The sequence below is a fragment of the Bactrocera neohumeralis genome, chromosome 6 (assembly GCF_024586455.1).
Source record: "Bactrocera neohumeralis isolate Rockhampton chromosome 6, APGP_CSIRO_Bneo_wtdbg2-racon-allhic-juicebox.fasta_v2, whole genome shotgun sequence".
NCBI lineage: Eukaryota > Metazoa > Arthropoda > Insecta > Diptera > Tephritidae > Bactrocera > Bactrocera neohumeralis.
The window spans coordinates 69,208,863-69,227,617 of NC_065923.1; the positions used below are offsets into that span (position 1 = coordinate 69,208,863).

Below are 18,755 nucleotides of genomic sequence, written 5' to 3' on the forward strand. Positions count from 1 at the left end.
AGTTGCTATAAGAAACTAAGGGGAAACTAGCATTAGTGCAACTAACTTATTTTGTAGTTTCGACTATTTATAACCATTTTACTGACATGAGGCACAAACACTCGAACGAAAAAATCGCCAAATCCACCAATCAATAATGCAAAAGTGTAGTTTTTCTTAAGAAAATAATAAAATGATTATGAAATCATTTAGTCATTTAATATAAGAAACACACAAGCACACAATTTGTGACTGTAGAAGTCTCCTCCTCTCTAAACCGCGCTTGGCATACAAATTCTTGTTAAGCGCGGCCAAAACAAAAACAAAAAAAATATTTTCTGTGTTTTTGCAAATTTCTGCCAAAAATAATTTTAATTCGACTGAGTTTGAAGTTGCATTGGAGCGACTATTGAGCGTGTGAGTGAGCGCGGCGGCGAGTGAATGAGTGTGTGAGCAAACGTGTTTAGGAGCTATGAGTGCTTTATATTTTATTGCTCGTTGTTCCGGTGTGCATTTTCATGTTTGACTTTATTTTATATATATTTCTTTTGTTTTTTCGCTTTGCTTCTTTAGCGCTGCCGCCGACCTCCGGCATTTTTATGAGTTGTTAAAGCATGGAAATTCATATTTAACCCGCCAGACACAGAGCGGTGTTGTTATTAATGTTGTTGTTGTAGCTACTGCTAACATTTCGCTAAACATTCACCACATTCTGTGCGGTGTATCGTCATTCCACCAACCATTGACGACGACCATGCGGAGCAACCAGCGCCAGCTGTGTAGATATGTATTTGCCGAACACTCGCATGTTTGTAGGTCGTTACGCGCTTGCCAGCAGACGACAGTGTGTTTTTCCAGTTTCCTTTTAGTATGAGTTGAGCGCGCAAATTGTGTGGACGTTTAGAAGCGGCGAAAGTGAAGTTATAGTCTGCGAATTTTTTAACTTTTTATATGAAATATATTTTTTTGGTTAGCAAATTAGTAATATTTTGTATGGAATGAGTGCTTGTGAAGCAATATTTTATTTGCATTAAATTATTTATGAAAAAATCATTAGAATCGTTGATATATAAGCCAGTGTGCGCTTAGACTTTAGCTTTGAGCTCAAAAGCGGTGCGACCACGTGTACAGCAGCAGACTCATTGGAGTGAGTACGCGGCATGAGCGAAGTTAGTGTGCGAAATATTGTGTGCAAAAGTGGAATAAAAATATAAAAAAATACGCATAAAGAATTGAGTCTACAATAAAAGACAAGCGCGTGTTTCAATGGAATATATTACGTTTATAAATTAATAACAAAAAATTTAAAAACAAAATTTTTTAAAATATATAAAAATAAAATGTAAGCATACAAAATTGTTTAGAAAACAATGAACTGGTAAAAAATTTAGCACAAAACAAATTAAATATTGTAGGAAAAAAAAGTGTGTTAAAATTTATGAACAAATAAAAAAATAAATCTAAAAAAAAATATTTTAATTAAAAGAAAATTTATTTAATAAAAATTAAAAAAAAAAAATATTTTAAAATATTTTAATATTTTATTTAAAAAAAATATTTTAAAATATTTTAATATTTGTTTTTTTTTTTAATTTTAACACTTTAATTTTTAAATGCGAATAAATTTTATAAAACAAAGATAATAATAAATTAAAAAAATTTAATACAAATTTTTAATTTAAAAAACTGTTTAATATTTTTTTTAATATTTTTTATACATATGTATATAAAAATATATCAGTACAACATAATAAGGTTAAAAATTTAAACATCTCCTTTTTTTAATATATAAAAAATGTATAAAGAAATTAAGTGCTAATAAATTTTATCAAAAAACTAAAACAGACAACACAAAAAAATTCAAAATTTGTAGAAAAGTAAAAATGTGTTAAATTTTATGAACACTAAAACTAAATAAAGTTCAACAATTTTTGAAAAAAAAAAATATTAAAATAAAAATTAAAAAAAAATTATTAAACATTTTTTTTATTAATAAGCTAATAAATTTTTTTAAAACAAAGAATATAAACATATTAAAAAATTTTAATATTAAAAAAATATTAATTTTATTAAAAATATTAAAACATAATAAGGTTAAAAATTTAAAAACCTATTTTTTTCAATATTTATATAAAAATAAAAAATTAAGTTGTGATAAATTTTATCAAAAACACAAAAAATACAACAAAAAAATCCACAATTTATGGAAAGAAAAAAGTTGTTAAATTTTATGAACAAAAAGAAGCACTAAAACTAAAAAAAATATTGAAATTTTTACAATTAAAAAAAATATACATATATCAATAATATATCAATTTTTTTTAATAAAATGCTAATAAATTTTATAAAACAAAAAATAAAAACAAATAAAAAAAATTACAAATTTTAATGTTTATATTTAATATTAATTTTTTTATATTTTTTATTAAGTTTAATATTTTTTTAATATAAAAATATATATCAATAGAACATAAACGCGTAAAACCCGATTTTTTTAAATATAAAAATTTTATCAAAAAATTAAGTGCTGTCAAATTTTATCAGCAAAAAAAGATAAAAAGAAAAAACTAAAAATTTACCACAAAACAGCACAGTTCAAGTGTCATTCGCTTCCAGAATTCATATGCAAAGCACGCCTTTTATTAATTTATTTTAATTTTTTTTTTTTTTTCCAAGCACCCTACCAAAATAATATTTTACAGCACTCAGCGAGCATTTTGAACGCTCAGTGAGCGCTACAACTTATTTACATACACTCAAACATTGACAAAAGGTAACAACTTTCGTATACAAAATGCAAATTTTGTCTACGTTGACAAACTGATAACGCACAGGGGTGCGCGCGTAAGCGAGTGAATGCGCCACGCTGCCGTGTAATGAACCCAACAGGAAATAACCAGTGATAAGTGTTAAAAGCAACAGCAACAAAGTGCCATTTAACTAGTAATTTACTAAACATAAGCAAAACAACAAACATTTAACGGTAAAACACAACAAACAGCTGTTGAACACAGAGAGCGAGAGCGGCAGAGAAAGCATTTGAGCATATCTAGCGCATAGCGCGTGGCGGCTGATGCAATAGCGCGTCCGAATTGCCGGTAAAAATAAAGCGGTAACAAAAACACGAAAGTCAAAACGTAAAACAAGCAAAAAAAGCAAGCAAACGCCTCGAGAAAACAAGAAAAACAACTAAAGTAAACAAGAAAACAGCTTAAGAAAACACGAAGCAAACGCATGCGCTCCAAAACACGGAAGCACCCTTACCCACAGCGCACAAACAGCCCTTAAAAACGTCTTCAAACGTAAGGAAGCAACACAAATAAAAACCTAAACACAACTCAACCTACCTCGTAGAGCACTTTACAGTACGCTACTCCACTATTTTCTACTCTACTCTCTTTCCTAACGTGAAACAACTCAAATTGAGTTAAACCTATTTTATATATATAAAAAAACAAATATCAGCAAATTTCACAATGGCACGCATACAGGCCAGTGATAATATTGTACCTCGTCACATCTTCGATACACCTGTCAATTCGACCGCCGATGTAACCGGCAACGCGCTACACAATCACTCAACCGACAGTTCGAGTCAAGGATCGGGTGTTAAGCTTAAAAAACAAATCGGTTTGCTCGATGGTGTTGCCATAATTGTGGGCGTCATTGTTGGCGCCGGCATTTTCGTCAGTCCCAAGGGGGTGCTCATCTACTCCGGTTCGATTGGTCAGTCGCTGATCGTTTGGATATTGTGCGGCGCATTGAGCATGGTTGGTGCGCTCTGCTATGCGGAATTGGGTGAGTAATGTAATGCAGCTTGCTTGTATATTCTTTCTGTAACTTATTTTTATATACCAGTATTTATGTATGTAAGTACCTGCTTTTCTAGTCCATAAAATTTGTCCACATTCTAGTTAGCATAGCGCACTTGTTGTCGCCAAATGGCGCTTAAGCAATGCTCGTGCCATTGAACCTGTGAAAAGCTATTCATTTGCAGAAACTGACGACTCTAAGCAAAGGTGTTTCCTGAGTAGCATGCTAATTTGGAAAACAAATATTTGTTGACATGAAGTATTGAGTAATTTGTTGGTTGTAGACAGCACAAGCAGTTTTTGATGAATGAAACGCTGTCTACTTTAGTAAAGCGCGTCTTTAGATGCTTACATTGTTATTTGAGAGACATAATTTGTTTGCTTCAAAACCTTTAGAGTAACTTCTTAATTTTTATAGTCCAAGAAATCAAAAATATTATTCCTGTATTGTAGACAAAAAACTTTATTTTTGTGTAAACGAATGCCAAAAGATCACTCCACTCGGAAAAAAATTCCTTTATGTTAAATGTATTCTTCTTTTTTTTATAATTATTCCATAGCCTGTTTTATGGTCTAGAAAAACCAAAATATTCTTTATGTTTTGTAAATATTTCTTGTAAGCGACTGGCAAAAGAACGTTCAACTCGGTTAAAATTTCCCTAAATTATATTTTTTCATGACTTGAGAAAAATTCCTTCTTTCTTCAAAAGAACAAAACTAAAATTTTTGTTCATGAAAAGATCACTCCACTCGGAAAAAAAATTCTTTAAGTTAAATGTATTATTCATAAGTTTTTTTATAAAAAATATTCTTTAAGTTTTGTCGACAAAAAACTGATTTCTTGTAAGCGACTGGCAAAAGAACGTTGAACTCGGTTAAAATTTTCCTAAAATCAAAAATATGTTTCATGACTTGAAAAAAAATCCGCATTTCTTGTAAGCGAGTGGCAAAAGAACGTTCAACTCGGTTAAAATTTCCTCGAACTCAAAAATATGCCTCATGACTTGAGAAACGTTCCTTGCTTTTTGTAAACGAGTGCCAAAAGAACGCTCACCTCAGTTAAAATTTCCCTAAAATCAAAAATATCCTTCATGACTTTGAGACAAATTTCTTTTTTTGTAAGCGAGTACCAAAAGAACGTTCAATTTGGAGATAATTTTCCTTAAAGTTGTCAAAAACAACCCAGCTTTCAAATATGCTCCATTATTATCGCTATTGGTATTATTAAATGTTTTATGTATGGTTATTAGTGAATTATAAAATAAAATAGCATCAGTAATAAATTTCGTTTGCGAAATCGGTGCTAATGCTGGAAAAGGCCCACCGTAAGCCTCACCGTAAGCCTTTTCCAGCATCAATTTTATCAAAAACACAAGTCTAGTACAAAGCCTTCAAAGTCGGTCGAGAGATCGTTGAAGATATGCCTCGTTCTGGACGACTTTCGACCTCTTCAACTGATGAAAATATTAAAAAAGTGATTGAGGATTTCAAAACTCCTGAACTTTGACACCTGATCGAGTTCAGGAGGTTTTGACGTTTAGCAATTGCTCTCTCACTTCCAATGAGAGAGGAGTTGGACATCTCTTTAGCTCTGGTTTGGGTACGAAGCTGAGTTTTTTTTTCAAAAAGAGTACCGTCAATAGGTCTCTTTGGACCAGCTTGATCGTGCGAATTCCGATTCCACATTCATAGAGAGCATTATAAATCCCGATGAAACATAGGTTTATGAGGTTGACAAGCAAGAAAGTCCACAATCATCGAAATGGAACCCGATTTCAGTCGATCGAAGAGATAAAAGAAAATTTGCTGAAGTAGCTGAAGGCCAGTTTGGATGTCTAACAACCACAGAAAGCAGGGTTTAAAATGCCTTTACTTTATAAATTTCTATCAAGTATATTTTCATTTTCCCGTGATCGCTTTCGCATTACTTCAGGCCGAATATGATAAAAATATTCATAAAATTAGTTCACTAAATTAATTCAAAAACAAAATATTAAATTTTAACAGCTGTTCATACCCTCATCACTATTTATACAGATGTTTTGCGTAAAAAATTGTCTTCTTCTTTACAAGTGTAATAAACCTACATTTTTATTAAAGCTTTGTAAGAAAATCAAGGTTAAATCTTTATTCAACAAGCCGATATATTCGTATTTAGTCGTCTACCATACAATACTTTTGAGTACGCAGTCGTAAGAAGCACACTTACAATAATTAGCAAATATTAGGGTGGGTCGAATTTTCATATTTTTTATTACGATTTTATTGACGTCAAAGTAGCATATATATTTAGAGAAAATTTTCATTCGTGTAAGAGCCTCATATGAAATTTTCTTCATATAACTAATAAACATTTTTTTCTTAATTATAAAACTGAAAAATTAATAGTAAAACCGGTTAGATAATTTTTGAAAACAAAAAACAAATCATAGTATAATAAAACCCGTTGAAAACGAAAGATAACATAACAAAAATTGAAGCAAAAATAGTTTACGGGCGATCAAAGGATGAAATTTAGGGGCGTGGTTGAATTTTTAAGAGAGAGATTTTTTAGAGAAACGTTTAAGCTCGATTTCCGTCAAAACTACGATTGCTATAGCAACACGTATATGGCAAAGTTGTAAGTAATTAAAGCATCTACAATTTTTGTATTGACAACTCTTTCACATAACCTCAAAATTTATATGAAAATGCAAAATAACCAGTTTTTTGGGGTTTTTTACTTTTAATTTACGTAAAAAATTCAAATTTTGGGTTCCTTTATTTGCTTCTTGTGCAAAAAAAAATTCTTTCACAAAATTTGGTGTAAACTTACTTACTTATATCTCAAACACACCGTATTTTTTGTGCTTGAAATATTGAGGAGGAAGTCTCGTTTCGACTAAAAGCCGAAAAAAGCTTAATTTTCGTTTAAAAATTCTTACGTAAATTATTCAGATTTTTTTAATCAGTAGGATCTACATACTATATATTAATTAAAATGTCAAATTTCCACAGAAAATGCAAAGTAAAACACCACTAAACGTGGCTACTACGAAATAATAAAATAAATGTCTGATCTATATACAGATATTTAAAAATAATATTTTTAATATTAGAAACCATATTTGTTTGTTTAGAGCCATTCGGCACACCCTAGTACACATGTAAAGCTAAACAAATACGCCGACGCTTCACAAACTTTATGGGCAAAATCAAATTTTGAATGCTCACCACTGATTGATTTTTAATGCTAATGGCAGAACAAGTAAATATATACATATATGTAAATATATAGATATATAATAAATAAGTATGTATGTATATGGTAATATGTAATTGGTGATAATGGCGTTTTAAGCCTACACATTTAAGCTACAAGATACCTCATTACTTTTAAGACTTAACTTTGTGATAAAAAATTTAAAAAATATGGTAAATATTTGAAAAAAATTTGATAATTAAACTATTAAAAAAATCTAAAATACATAAAATAATACTTAAGTAATTATAAAATATTTTTTTTAAAATAAATTTATTAACTATTGCAAAGAATAAGTAATTTAGCAGCTTAAGGTAGAAACTGAACACCTTTTTGGTGAACCACAAGCTCACGATTTCAAAATCGTATAAACATATAGACACAAATAACTTACACAAACTTATATTGTAGATACATACATATGTATATATGTATGTACATATGTTTGTAGATATGTTATTTGTATCTACATATGTACGCTTCAAAGCAAAATGTGTAACGTAAAAAAACCACACCAATCGTGCCATTTGTAAACAATTAAGCTTTTTGATAAAACCCAGGCACGCATGTGAGCAAATTCTTATCTGCTGTTGTGTGAGTACATACAGTTATTTAAGATTTCTATATAACTTATAATATATATAATATATAAATCAGCTGAAAACAACTTCTCACGATATTTTCTGCTTAGAAATACATGAAAAATAAGCAAATCCCACACTATAACCAATGTGATTTCCAAATTTGATCGCAATCAGCTCACCTGCTCACAATGAGAGCTCGCCAACACGTGTTCGGGTTTGGGAGCAGCACTGAGCATAAGTCAGTTGGGAGAAAAATCATATGAAGAACGTAAAGTCTGATGCAACTCAGCTGCTTGCAGTTGTTAGAGAACTTACATCAGCCACTAAAAAGTTGTTGGCTAATAACCACAATTGCTCAAAAGAGAAAAGTTGTGCTTAGGTATATACATACATACATACAATTGTTTAAATATAATTATAAGTTTTTGTTTGCTTGAAAACTCCAATGAAATGAAACAGAGGTAAAAGTTCGCATACTTGATTTCTAAGAAAAAGAAAATAGACCGCGAAGTTTTTGTTTATAGGCACAGTATTCCACTTCTTTTATGGGAATTTGTTCTAATTGTTTACGCGAATGGATTGTGAATATACTTTTTGATCGTCACCTTAAATGCAAAACTGCAAAACAACATAACATCACTTTTCACAAGTCCACAGGCGAAGAAAAAACGATAAACAAAATTTGGGTTTTGGTTATAATATGGTTATATTGGGTAGTCGAAAAAGTCTTTTCGTATTTCTAATCAACTTCAACTTAATTTTTTTTTATATTTATAATAATAAATAAATAAACAAATATGTATTATTTTGGTCGAGCATGTATTGCCATTTCCGCTAGAGATAATATTCCAATGTGATTGGTAGCACTGGCGATATACGATTGCAACGTCAACCATCTACTGACAAAATACGAAAAGACTTTTTAGAGTAAACAATATATTGGTTATAATATGGTTATATTGAGTTTTGGTTATAATATGGTTACATAATGTCTTTTTTTTAAGGTACGCTGTTTAGCATTTTAAATGACGAAAAGTTCTTCCTCAGATTTTTCATCCTCTCTTTCATATACATATATTAAGCCTAGTTTATAGAAGTAGAATTGCAATCGTTTACCCAAAGTCAAGTATTTTAGCAACAACAACATAAAATGAATCTAAACGTGTTTCTATGTGTATGAAATTAAAATATGAATAAGGTCAACAGTTTTCCCATTTCCATTATAGTATATGTGTACGCATGTATGTATGTATATAATACATTTTTCAAAGTCAAATAAATATATATCTTATCAAGATTTGTTGTCACTGTGAAATAATTATATTATTAACGCAAATGAAAATACAGCCAACTTTATTGCAAAAGGCAGACAGACACATATGTACATCACTGCGTATCTAGATATTCTATAACTGAATAAGTAGGTCACTGGTTAGGCGTATTGAATGTAAAAAAGTAGAAATAAAATAAGAAAAAGCGTTAACATCAATACACCAAAGCTAAAATACCTTTCACAGGTGCATTTCGTATATCAAAAAGGGATAAAAATATCTGAAATTCCAATTTTATTGATCAGTTGATATGGCAGCAATATGCTATATTGGCCAGATTTCAACAATATATTCGGCGATTGTAGCGTTGACATATTTATATACTTTATAGGGTCTCCGAAGTATTCTTCTGGGCATTACAATGTTACCAAACTTAATACACCTTGTTCAGGGTATAAAAAAAATAGTTATATCGTAAAAAATATCTGATTTTTTCTGGTGTTTGGAATTTGAAAACTGAACTTAAAATTGAGTTATAATAGAAAAATATTTCATAAAACTATTTATTAATTATTATTAATTAAATTTCTTTCAAAAACATTTTAAATAATTTTTTTTTCAACAGTAATACCAAATAACCAAATCCAACTACTGCACGAATTTAATCACTTAGCATTGTTGTCATTATAAACAGTTAGTCTTTAATATCTTAATGGCTCAATGCAACTGTATATTTGTTGACATTATTTAGTGTTTATGCTTGAGCGCCTAAATATATGTGTTTACATGGTTAATCCTTCGAGCCGAAAAATGCCAAAAACAGGGTAGTCAATGACGTCAGCCAGCAAAGCTGCGTAAACAAACTTAAGTATGTATGTATGTATGTACATTGGAGAAATTTGATAAGCATGACTAAAAGAGCCACAAGGAGAAAGTAAAACGCGGTAGGAGAATCTTGTGTACTTTTTGTTAAAATTTAAATATAAATATTTTTACATTAATAATAATAATTTTTGATTTAGAATTTTTCTTACATAATTTTATTGTTTATTACAAAAGTAATAAAAACTAAATATTTATTGGTAAAACTAAAAAGAAAAAACAAAGTACTTATTAGTATTAAGATAATTTCGAAGTTTTAGTTTTTTTTTGAAATATTTTTTTTTATTTGTTAAGAAATATTAAAAAAAGACAAATTAAAAAAAAATTATATAAAAAAAATATTAAAATTTTAATCTTTTTAATTAAAATAATGAATACATATTTATAAATGAAATAAAAAAATATTAAAATATATTTATATATACTATATACATATACATAATATATTTTTAATACCAAAAACGTACTGCTAATAAATATTTGTATTAAAAAAAAATAATGATAATAAATACATAACTTTTAGGTGAATTAAAAATTAAAAAAAAAATGTATATACTTCTTAATCACTGGATAATTTTTGATTTAAAACATTTTTTCTAATAAATATTTTTGTTTATTAAAAAATTAATAATGAAAATTGAAAAAAAAATAAAAAAATTTCAAAAATTACAACAAAATTTTCAATAAATATTTTTTTAATTTTAATAATTTTTAATCTTTGCAAAGTTTTTGATTAAAAAAAATATTTCGACTATGTGTGTTTATTAAAAAATAATAATTAATACATTATTACTTTTGAAAACTATTTTGTTTATAAAAAAAATTATAAGAAATACATTATTATATTTAAAAAATGTTTTGAATATTTTTTTTATTAAAAAACTAATGGTAATACATACTATACTATATGAAAAAATATTTCAAATAATTTTTTTTATTAAAAAATAATGATAATAAAACATTCTTATATTAAAAAAATATTTTGTTTATAAAAAAATAATTATAAATAAATGTTTTTAATAATTATTTCAAATATTTGTGTTTATTAAAAAAATATAATTAATGCATTAATATACATACATATTAAAAAAATATTTTGAATATTTTGTTAAAAGAAATAATAGCACTACTAAACACTACACTATACTACACCATATAAAAATGCGAAATAATAATAAATATATTATTGTATTAAAAAAAAAATTCGAATATTTTTTTGCATTTAATAAAGTAATAATAATTTTTTAATAAAGAAACATAATCGAAATATTTTTTAAACTATCTTTATTATCAAAATTTTCTGAAAAAAAAGTTTTAAATATATTTAAATATATATTAATATTATTTTTTTATTAAAATACAAAAAAAAAATATTAAAATAATAAAGACCTATGTTTTTAGCAATTTTAAACTTTATTTTTTATTATAATTGTTATATTTTTAATTATTATTAAGTTTAAATTTAATATATTTTTTAAAATCAACTTTAAATGCGAGTAAGTAGGCTCATTTCCTGAATTTACTTATGAAAATATTACATGTCACAAATAATAAAATGTCATGACACAAAATGTATATTAAAATTTTTATTTTTTTATCGCCTTTTTAACAATTTTATTTCGTATATTGACCTGTATTACCATGCCAAATGCCATACAATACTGATAGTAGGTAAATAAATACACAGAGAAATAATTCAAAGCAGTTGAATAAATATTGAACTGAATACTTGTTTCGAAACGAACTGGCTGTTTTAGAGAAACATATTGGCTATAAAATACGAAATAAAGCTTTTGATGATTTGAATTTTTAAATTTTTCAAATTTAACTTGGACGTTTAGTCGATTCGACTAACAATAATCGTGTTTTGCTAACAGGGGCAAAAAGCAAAGCCCGTCCAGGGTTAAATAAAATATTTACATTTTTCGCTTGTTTGATCATAAAATATACATATTTATATACTGTACATATATATGTACATACGTATGTTTAATGGATATACATATGTATGTACGGGTACATAATTTTTTTATATTCATTTTTTTATTTTTTTTATGCATGCTTTTCTTTACTCCAACTTTTTTTATGTATGTATATACATATATCGAATTTTTACCACAAGACCTTTCTTGTATAGGTATAAGTGCCGGTTTTTTGATTTTCTTATCACTATTCCAGTCACTAAAATTAAACATAAATATATTTACATAAACATTCTTAGAAATATTATGTGTAATGGCATGTCTAAGCGAAGAGAGCGGTTTAAGAGTACACTCATAACTTGCTGTTGAATTGTGCACACGTACAATATCTCACTCTCTCTCTTTCTCTTTCTCTTCAAGTACTTTTAGCGCGTTGCCAACCACTTGTACATTGAATAAATTTAATATAAAATATTGTGGCGAACTTTATTAGCATATTCATTCTCAAAAAAAGATTCGCATTTGTTTTTCTTGCTGCTGCAACTATGAAATATTAAGTACTTGTAGATGAAATATTATATTTATAAAAGCAGATTTGAATCACCTAGTGCATTTTCTGAGAAAATTTGCTAAAGTAATGCATATATTTTTTATACCATCGAAAAGTAGCGATAACAACGAAGAAAAATAAACTCACCGATTTAAAAAAACAGATATTTTTTAAGGTGAGAATTTTTGAATCAAAATTGGTTTTTCCGATATTAAGTAAAAATAAGATGGGAAAATAAATAGTGGTAAGTTGCCACCAAAATTCGTGAAATAACTTTTTTCTAAAAAATAAATATAAATAATTAAAAAAAAACAATAAATATAACATTTTTTTTTTTTTTTTGAAAAAAATAAATATAAATTTTAAGGTTTTGTGAAAGAGATGTTGATACAAAAGATGTAGATCTGTTTGTTACCTGCAACTTTGCCATAAAACGATTTTCCGTAGGACTCGTAGTTTAGCCGGAAATTGAAATAAACCGTTTAACCCTTATAGCCTTGACAACAGCTGATTGTCATATTTATAATATTTTCAATGAAGATGGATAGAAGATAAACATTGCGGTTGTTAGCCGACCAAGTTTGAGGAAACCATTTTATATTACAAAAACGCGTTATTTTTAAAACTGCATCATAACATAAAATTTCTTGTTTTATTATTGAAAATTTGAAAAACAGCTGTGAATGTTGCTTGTTTTTCATTCCCAATAGATTAAAATTGGCAATTTTTAACAATGTTGCCAACGAAAAAAACTCTTAAAATTTTGAGGATTAAAGGAGTTAGCAACGGAGTTGTCTTCACTAACTCTTGAATTAATTCAGATTAATGCAGTTAATCCGGATTAACGCTGCCGTCTGTCAATGCTCTTACAAATTCAACCACACCCTTACCCTTCCCCTTCTCAATCTCAGAACGCCATTAAATTATTTTTCCATTCATTTTTGTAATATACACTCCCCTTCCCAACTTTTCAATACCATTTTTATAAAAAAATTGGCTTAACCTCAAAATAAGCCTCAGTTACTGCGATTACCTCTTTATTATTGCAAAATTTCTTTCCAGCGTACATACTCTTGAGGTCTGAGAAGAGAAAATAATGACTGAGGACCAGATCTAGAGAGCGTGATGGAATCTTATGAACTTTACTTTCTTCTCTTTCTTGAAATATGTCTCTTTGCATGATTTTGTCCTTCAAACGATCCAATTGTTTTTGTTGCATTGTGAGTTTGCGCGGCACAGAGCTTTCACATATTCATCGCCAATATATTCAATAAGTTTCTTTAATATCTCTAAAGTACCAGATCTCTCTAATAAAGTCAAAAATAAAAGTTGGAGCAGAGAAGCGGATTGTCTGTGTAGTTTGAAAACAGTAGACTTAAGCAACATACTAGAATTTATGAGCGATTTATAACAAGAAATTCATGTATTCGATTAGAAAGAAGTTGTTTATTTACATAAAGTTGCTGTTTGGTTTCAGAAAGGAGCCCAAGTACAAAAAAACTGATCACAAATTAATTTCAGTTGCTGTTTGGTTTCAGAAAGGAGACCAAGTACAAAAAAACTGGTCACAAATTCACATGAAATTAAAAAAAAAATGTTCACAGTCCTTTTGCTATTTTTAATTTATATTAATACTTTTAAACTTTAAATTTATAAATAAACAATTTTAATTGAATCCGTTTTCATCTACGATCCCTTTCAGGCACAATGATACCGAAATCCGGCGGTGATTATGCTTACATTGGCACCGCATTCGGACCATTGCCCGCTTTCCTGTACCTGTGGGTGGCGCTGCTGGTGCTCGTGCCCACCGGCAATGCCATCACGGCGCTCACATTCGCACAGTATTTGCTGCAGCCATTTTGGCAGTCCTGCGACGCGCCCATAGCGGCGGTACAACTGCTGGCAGCGGTGATGACATGTAAGTTCACAATGACACTGCAACAGCAAAATCATATAAAATAACTGTTTTTTTTTGCTATATCGCTTTCTCTCCCACTCACAGGTATACTAACTGTCATCAATTGCTACAATGTGCGTTGGGTGACACGCGTCACTGACATCTTCACCGGCACCAAAGTATTTGCGCTGCTTGTTATTGTTGCCGCTGGCGCTTGGTATCTCTTCGCCGGCCACACCGAACAGTGGGATGAACCGATGCGCGGCACCTACACAAAACCTGGCATGATAGCGCTGGCCTTCTACAACGGACTATTCTCATATTCTGGTTGGAATTATTTGAATTTTGTCACGGAGGAGTTGAAGGATCCCTATAAGAATCTACCGCGTGCCATTTGTATTTCCATGCCTGTGGTGACACTCATCTATGTGGTGACCAATATCGCATACTTTTCGGTGCTCTCACCCGAAGAGATGTTATCTTCGGATGCCGTTGCTGTGACGTTCGGCGATAAGATGCTCGGCTTCATGTCCTGGCTAATGCCGTTCTTTGTGGCCTGCTCCACGTTTGGTTCGTTAAATGGCGCCATATTTGCTTCGTCACGTCTCTTCTTCGTTGGCGCACGTAACGGTCATCTGCCAGCGGCCATTTCACTCATCAACGTCAATTGTTTAACGCCAGTGCCATCGCTGATATTTTTGGTGCGTGAGCTGCGGTTTGATCTACCTTTACTATTTACTTTTACTTTTTTTCTAACCTCTCTTTTTATCTCCCCTGTAGTGTGCCATTACCTTGGTGCTGCTCTTCATCAGAAACGTCTATTCGCTCATCAATTATGTCAGTTATGTTGAGGCGCTCTTCACACTACTCTCAGTGTCGGGCTTATTGTGGTTGCGTTATAAGCAACCGAAGACCGAACGACCTATCCGCGTCAATCTCGTGCTACCTATACTCTTCCTGCTGACCTGCTTATTCCTAGTGATCTCGTCCGTTTTGGAGTCACCCGTCGAAGTGGGTATTGGCACCGCGATTATACTCTCTGGCATACCGATCTACTACCTAACGATACATCGACCTGTCAAGTGGCTAACGAATCTGTCACAAGCGATAAATCTCTGGTGTTCGAAATTCTTTATTTGTATGCCGAATCAGGAGAAGTTCGATTAGTTGCTAAGCTTAAAATACTAAATTAGTTTTATATCAAGTCCACGCAAGCGACGAAAACATATACAAATTGTGACGCTATCTAGGGATACATATGGAACATATAGTCGATGCTTTAGGTATATTGTACAGCCTATAAGATATACATATATTTTTAACTAGAAATATAGTGCCTAAAATAGGCCATAGTATCATGTATGTGCCTTCAAAAAACCAATTTTTGAAATTTAAAAGTCTTTAAATTGATATTGCTCCAAAATTGAATAAATATATAAATATCAAGATCATATATTTGTATAACATTTGTACAAAAATAAACTCAAATACTTTTTCTCATACGATTTAGAATTTATATTCATTTAGACTTAAAATAAATATTTTTTAACCTTAGGTTAAGTAAATATTCCTACTTCCAGCGAATGCGACAAATTTCTATTGTTTTCCACATTTTGTCTTCTTAGAAATGTATAGTATATATATATGATATATTATCACATGGTTTAACCCATCGCCATTCCAAAATATTTTTCAAAATGTTATATTCTGCTAACGAAAGCTGAACAAATTTTCACAGAATGGTTGAATACGCGTTCTTACATATAACTTTCATAAAGCTTTCAACGAAAAAGCTCTAGTCGCTTGAATTCGATAAATTTGTTATCAAACACAGAATGAAAATAATCGCAAAATGTATGAGCTTTCGCATCGAGCTTTGGAAAAACCTGAAATGGGTTGAATTTTTCAAAGCTATCAAAAAAGTACAGTGAAGGCCATCTAAAAACTTTTTTACTATAACTTTAATTACGCGCTCTAACATTTAGTTTTCGTAAAGCTTTCAAAAGAGCACCAGTCGATTGAAGTTGTCAAAGCTTTCATGGCTTTGTATTGAAAGCCATCATAAAACGTTATCACTATAACTTTTATTACGCGCTCTAACATTTAGCTTTCATAAAGCTTTTGAAAAAGCTCCTGTCGAAATTTTCAAATCTTTCACAAAAAAAGCTATCATAAAAGATTATTGTTATTAATTATAAATATTTTTATTAATTATGTATTTAATTTAGTTTCATAAAGCTTTCGATTGAAAAAGCTCTTCTGTTTTGAGTTCAAAGATTGGGTGCTTTCAAAAACTTGTTGACAGAATAGGCTTTCGAATTGTTCAAAATAAGTAAAGCTTTCACTAAAGTTACATTAATTACGCCCGCCAACATTTAGCATTCATTAAGCTTTCGACAAAAAAGTTCCAGACGTTTGGATTCGACAAAATTTGGTTTACAGATACAATAATCTCAAAGATTGATCTTTCACATGTAGCTTTCTTAAAGCATTCGAGGTCTCTGCACTAAAGTTGCATTGAAAGCTATCATAACTTAAACCACGCACTCCAACATTTAGCATGCATAAAGCTTTCGACAAAAAAGCTCCAGCCTTTTGAACTCGACAAAATTTTGATTAAAGATACAATAAACTTAAATATTGTGCGCTTTCACATGGAGCTTTCTTAAAGCTTTCGATGAAAAAGGCTTTCGAATTTTTTCAAATCAATAAAGCTTTCACTAAAGTTGCATTGAAAACTATCATAACTTTTACTACGTCCGCCAACATTTGGCATTCATAAAGTTTTCGACAAAAAAAGCTCCAGCCGTTTGAATTCGACAATATTTTGTTTACAGATGCAATAATATTAAAGGCGCTTTCTTAAAGCTTTCGACAGTAAGAATTCTTGCGTTTGAAATCAATAAAGCTTTCACAAAAGTTAAAGCTTAAAGCTTTCGACGAAAAAGGCTTTCGAATTTTTTCAAATCAGTAAAGCTTTCACTAAAGTTGCATTGAAAACTATCATAACTTTTACTACGTCCGCCAACATTTAGCATTCATAAAGTTTTCGACAAAAAAAGCTCCAGCCGTTTCAATTCGACAATATTTTGTTTACAGATGCAAAAATATTTAAGGCGCTTTCTTAAAGCTTTCAACAAAAAAGACTTTCAAATTTTTTCAAATCAGTAAAGCTTTCACAAAAGTTGGATAAAAAACATTGACAATTTTTTTCTTTAATTAATGTTTAGTGAAATATTTTGTATTCTTCATCTTTGATCACTAAAGACACATTTTAATTTAACTCTTTACTTTCAAGAATTATTGTGCTCCTCACTTGCCATTCTTACTTTATATCTTCACTGCCTTTTCTCACTTTTGAACCGATTTTAGAGGAAAGTTCCTTCAGTAAGTCATGCCTTGCTATATCATCCAGTCTTATATTATATTTTAGAACTCAAACTTAATCTTAATCTAAAAAAATTTAATATTATTTTTGTAAATTTTAAACTTTTTTTAGATAATTAGTTAATTTTTTTCTATACAATAATTCCAATTACTCACACATTCGCATGACATGCTATATATACATATGATAAAATATATTTTAAGTAATAGTAGTTTGTAAATATTGCAGTTAAACTCAAAAAATAATTTTTAAGTTATGTTAATTTTTAGTTACGAATTAATTGCATAAAAAGACAGAAATATTACAATTATGTGGTTTGAGTTGAAAATATAGGTTATTCATATTTTTAGTAACACAAATAAATAAATAAAATTTTTAATAATATAAATAAATAAAAAATATAAAAAAAATAATTTTTTTAATCATTAAAAAATTATATAATATATTTAAATATGAAATAAAAATCATAAAAAAATAAAAGAAAATGAAATATGAAAAATATAAAATGAAGTAAAAAAACATTTTGAATTATAATAAATAAATATAACTTTATTTAATGTAAAAAATAAGTAAAAAAAATTCAGTAACTTTAAAGTAAGATGAATAAGCACATCACATAAAAAAATGTATTAAAATAAAATATTTAAATTAAAATAAAATGAAAATAAACCGCGAAAAGTATATTTTTGAATAAACTAAACTATCCGCAACAAATTAAACAATATGAAATATAAAATAATACATGAAAATAAATAATAAATACAAATAAAATGCACAATGTTTAAAAATATTTAATTAATTTTTAAATTTAGTTTTAAGTTTTTAATGAATATTAAATTTTTAAAGCACAAAATTTCGTTAAAATCAATATACTATTTATATATTGTATGACTCATATACAATTTATAAATTTTGTTTATTATATGAACAAAGATTTGTTTATTATGCGAAATGTCATAAGTAAAACCTGAGAATCTTAATCTAATAAAGTTCATAAACCTTTATATTAAACAAATATAGTTTTTATTTAAATAAGCAAGGACCTCAGCAATCTTATTGCTTGGAAAAAATAAAAAAAAAAATTAATTTCAGCTGCACCGAAGCTATAATAACAGGTGCTTTTTTAATATAGCATAAATGGGTATACAAGAACCATAACTTGATTTTGATCGTGTAGTTTATATGGCAGCTATATGTTATAGTGCTTCACCCTCGAAGAGCTATAA

General features: G+C 29.0%; 1 protein-coding gene across 3 annotated transcripts; it reads left to right on the top strand.

Moving 5' to 3' along the window:
- Positions 1 to 798: 798 nt before the first annotated feature.
- On the top strand, positions 799 to 17,018 carry LOC126763786 (Y+L amino acid transporter 2). 3 transcript variants are annotated; one of them, XM_050481595.1, is made up of 5 exons: positions 799 to 1,148; positions 2,656 to 3,777; positions 13,944 to 14,162; positions 14,247 to 14,842; positions 14,922 to 17,018. In XM_050481595.1, the coding sequence occupies exons 2-5, from the start codon at positions 3,456 to 3,458 to the stop codon at positions 15,306 to 15,308; spliced, it is 1,524 nt and encodes a 507-aa protein (XP_050337552.1). In that variant the 5' UTR covers positions 799 to 1,148; positions 2,656 to 3,455; the 3' UTR covers positions 15,309 to 17,018. The 3 variants fall into 3 exon arrangements, with proteins under 3 accessions (XP_050337552.1, XP_050337553.1, XP_050337554.1); XM_050481596.1 differs by having other exon boundaries at positions 799 to 1,126; XM_050481597.1 differs by having other exon boundaries at positions 799 to 948.
- The last annotated feature ends 1,737 nt before the right edge of the window (positions 17,019 to 18,755 follow it).

What these genes read in the sequence shown, in the direction of transcription:
- LOC126763786 (XM_050481595.1), top strand. Translation starts at nt 3,456, where the DNA reads ATGGCACGCATACAGGCCAGTGATAATATTGTACCTCGTCACATCTTC. An exon ending in GCTGGCAGCGGTGATGACAT is followed by an intron (nt 14,163 to 14,246) that starts GTAAGTTCACAA and finishes TCCCACTCACAG; the next exon opens with GTATACTAACTGTCATCAAT. An exon ending in TGCCATCGCTGATATTTTTG is followed by an intron (nt 14,843 to 14,921) that starts GTGCGTGAGCTG and finishes TCTCCCCTGTAG; the next exon opens with TGTGCCATTACCTTGGTGCT.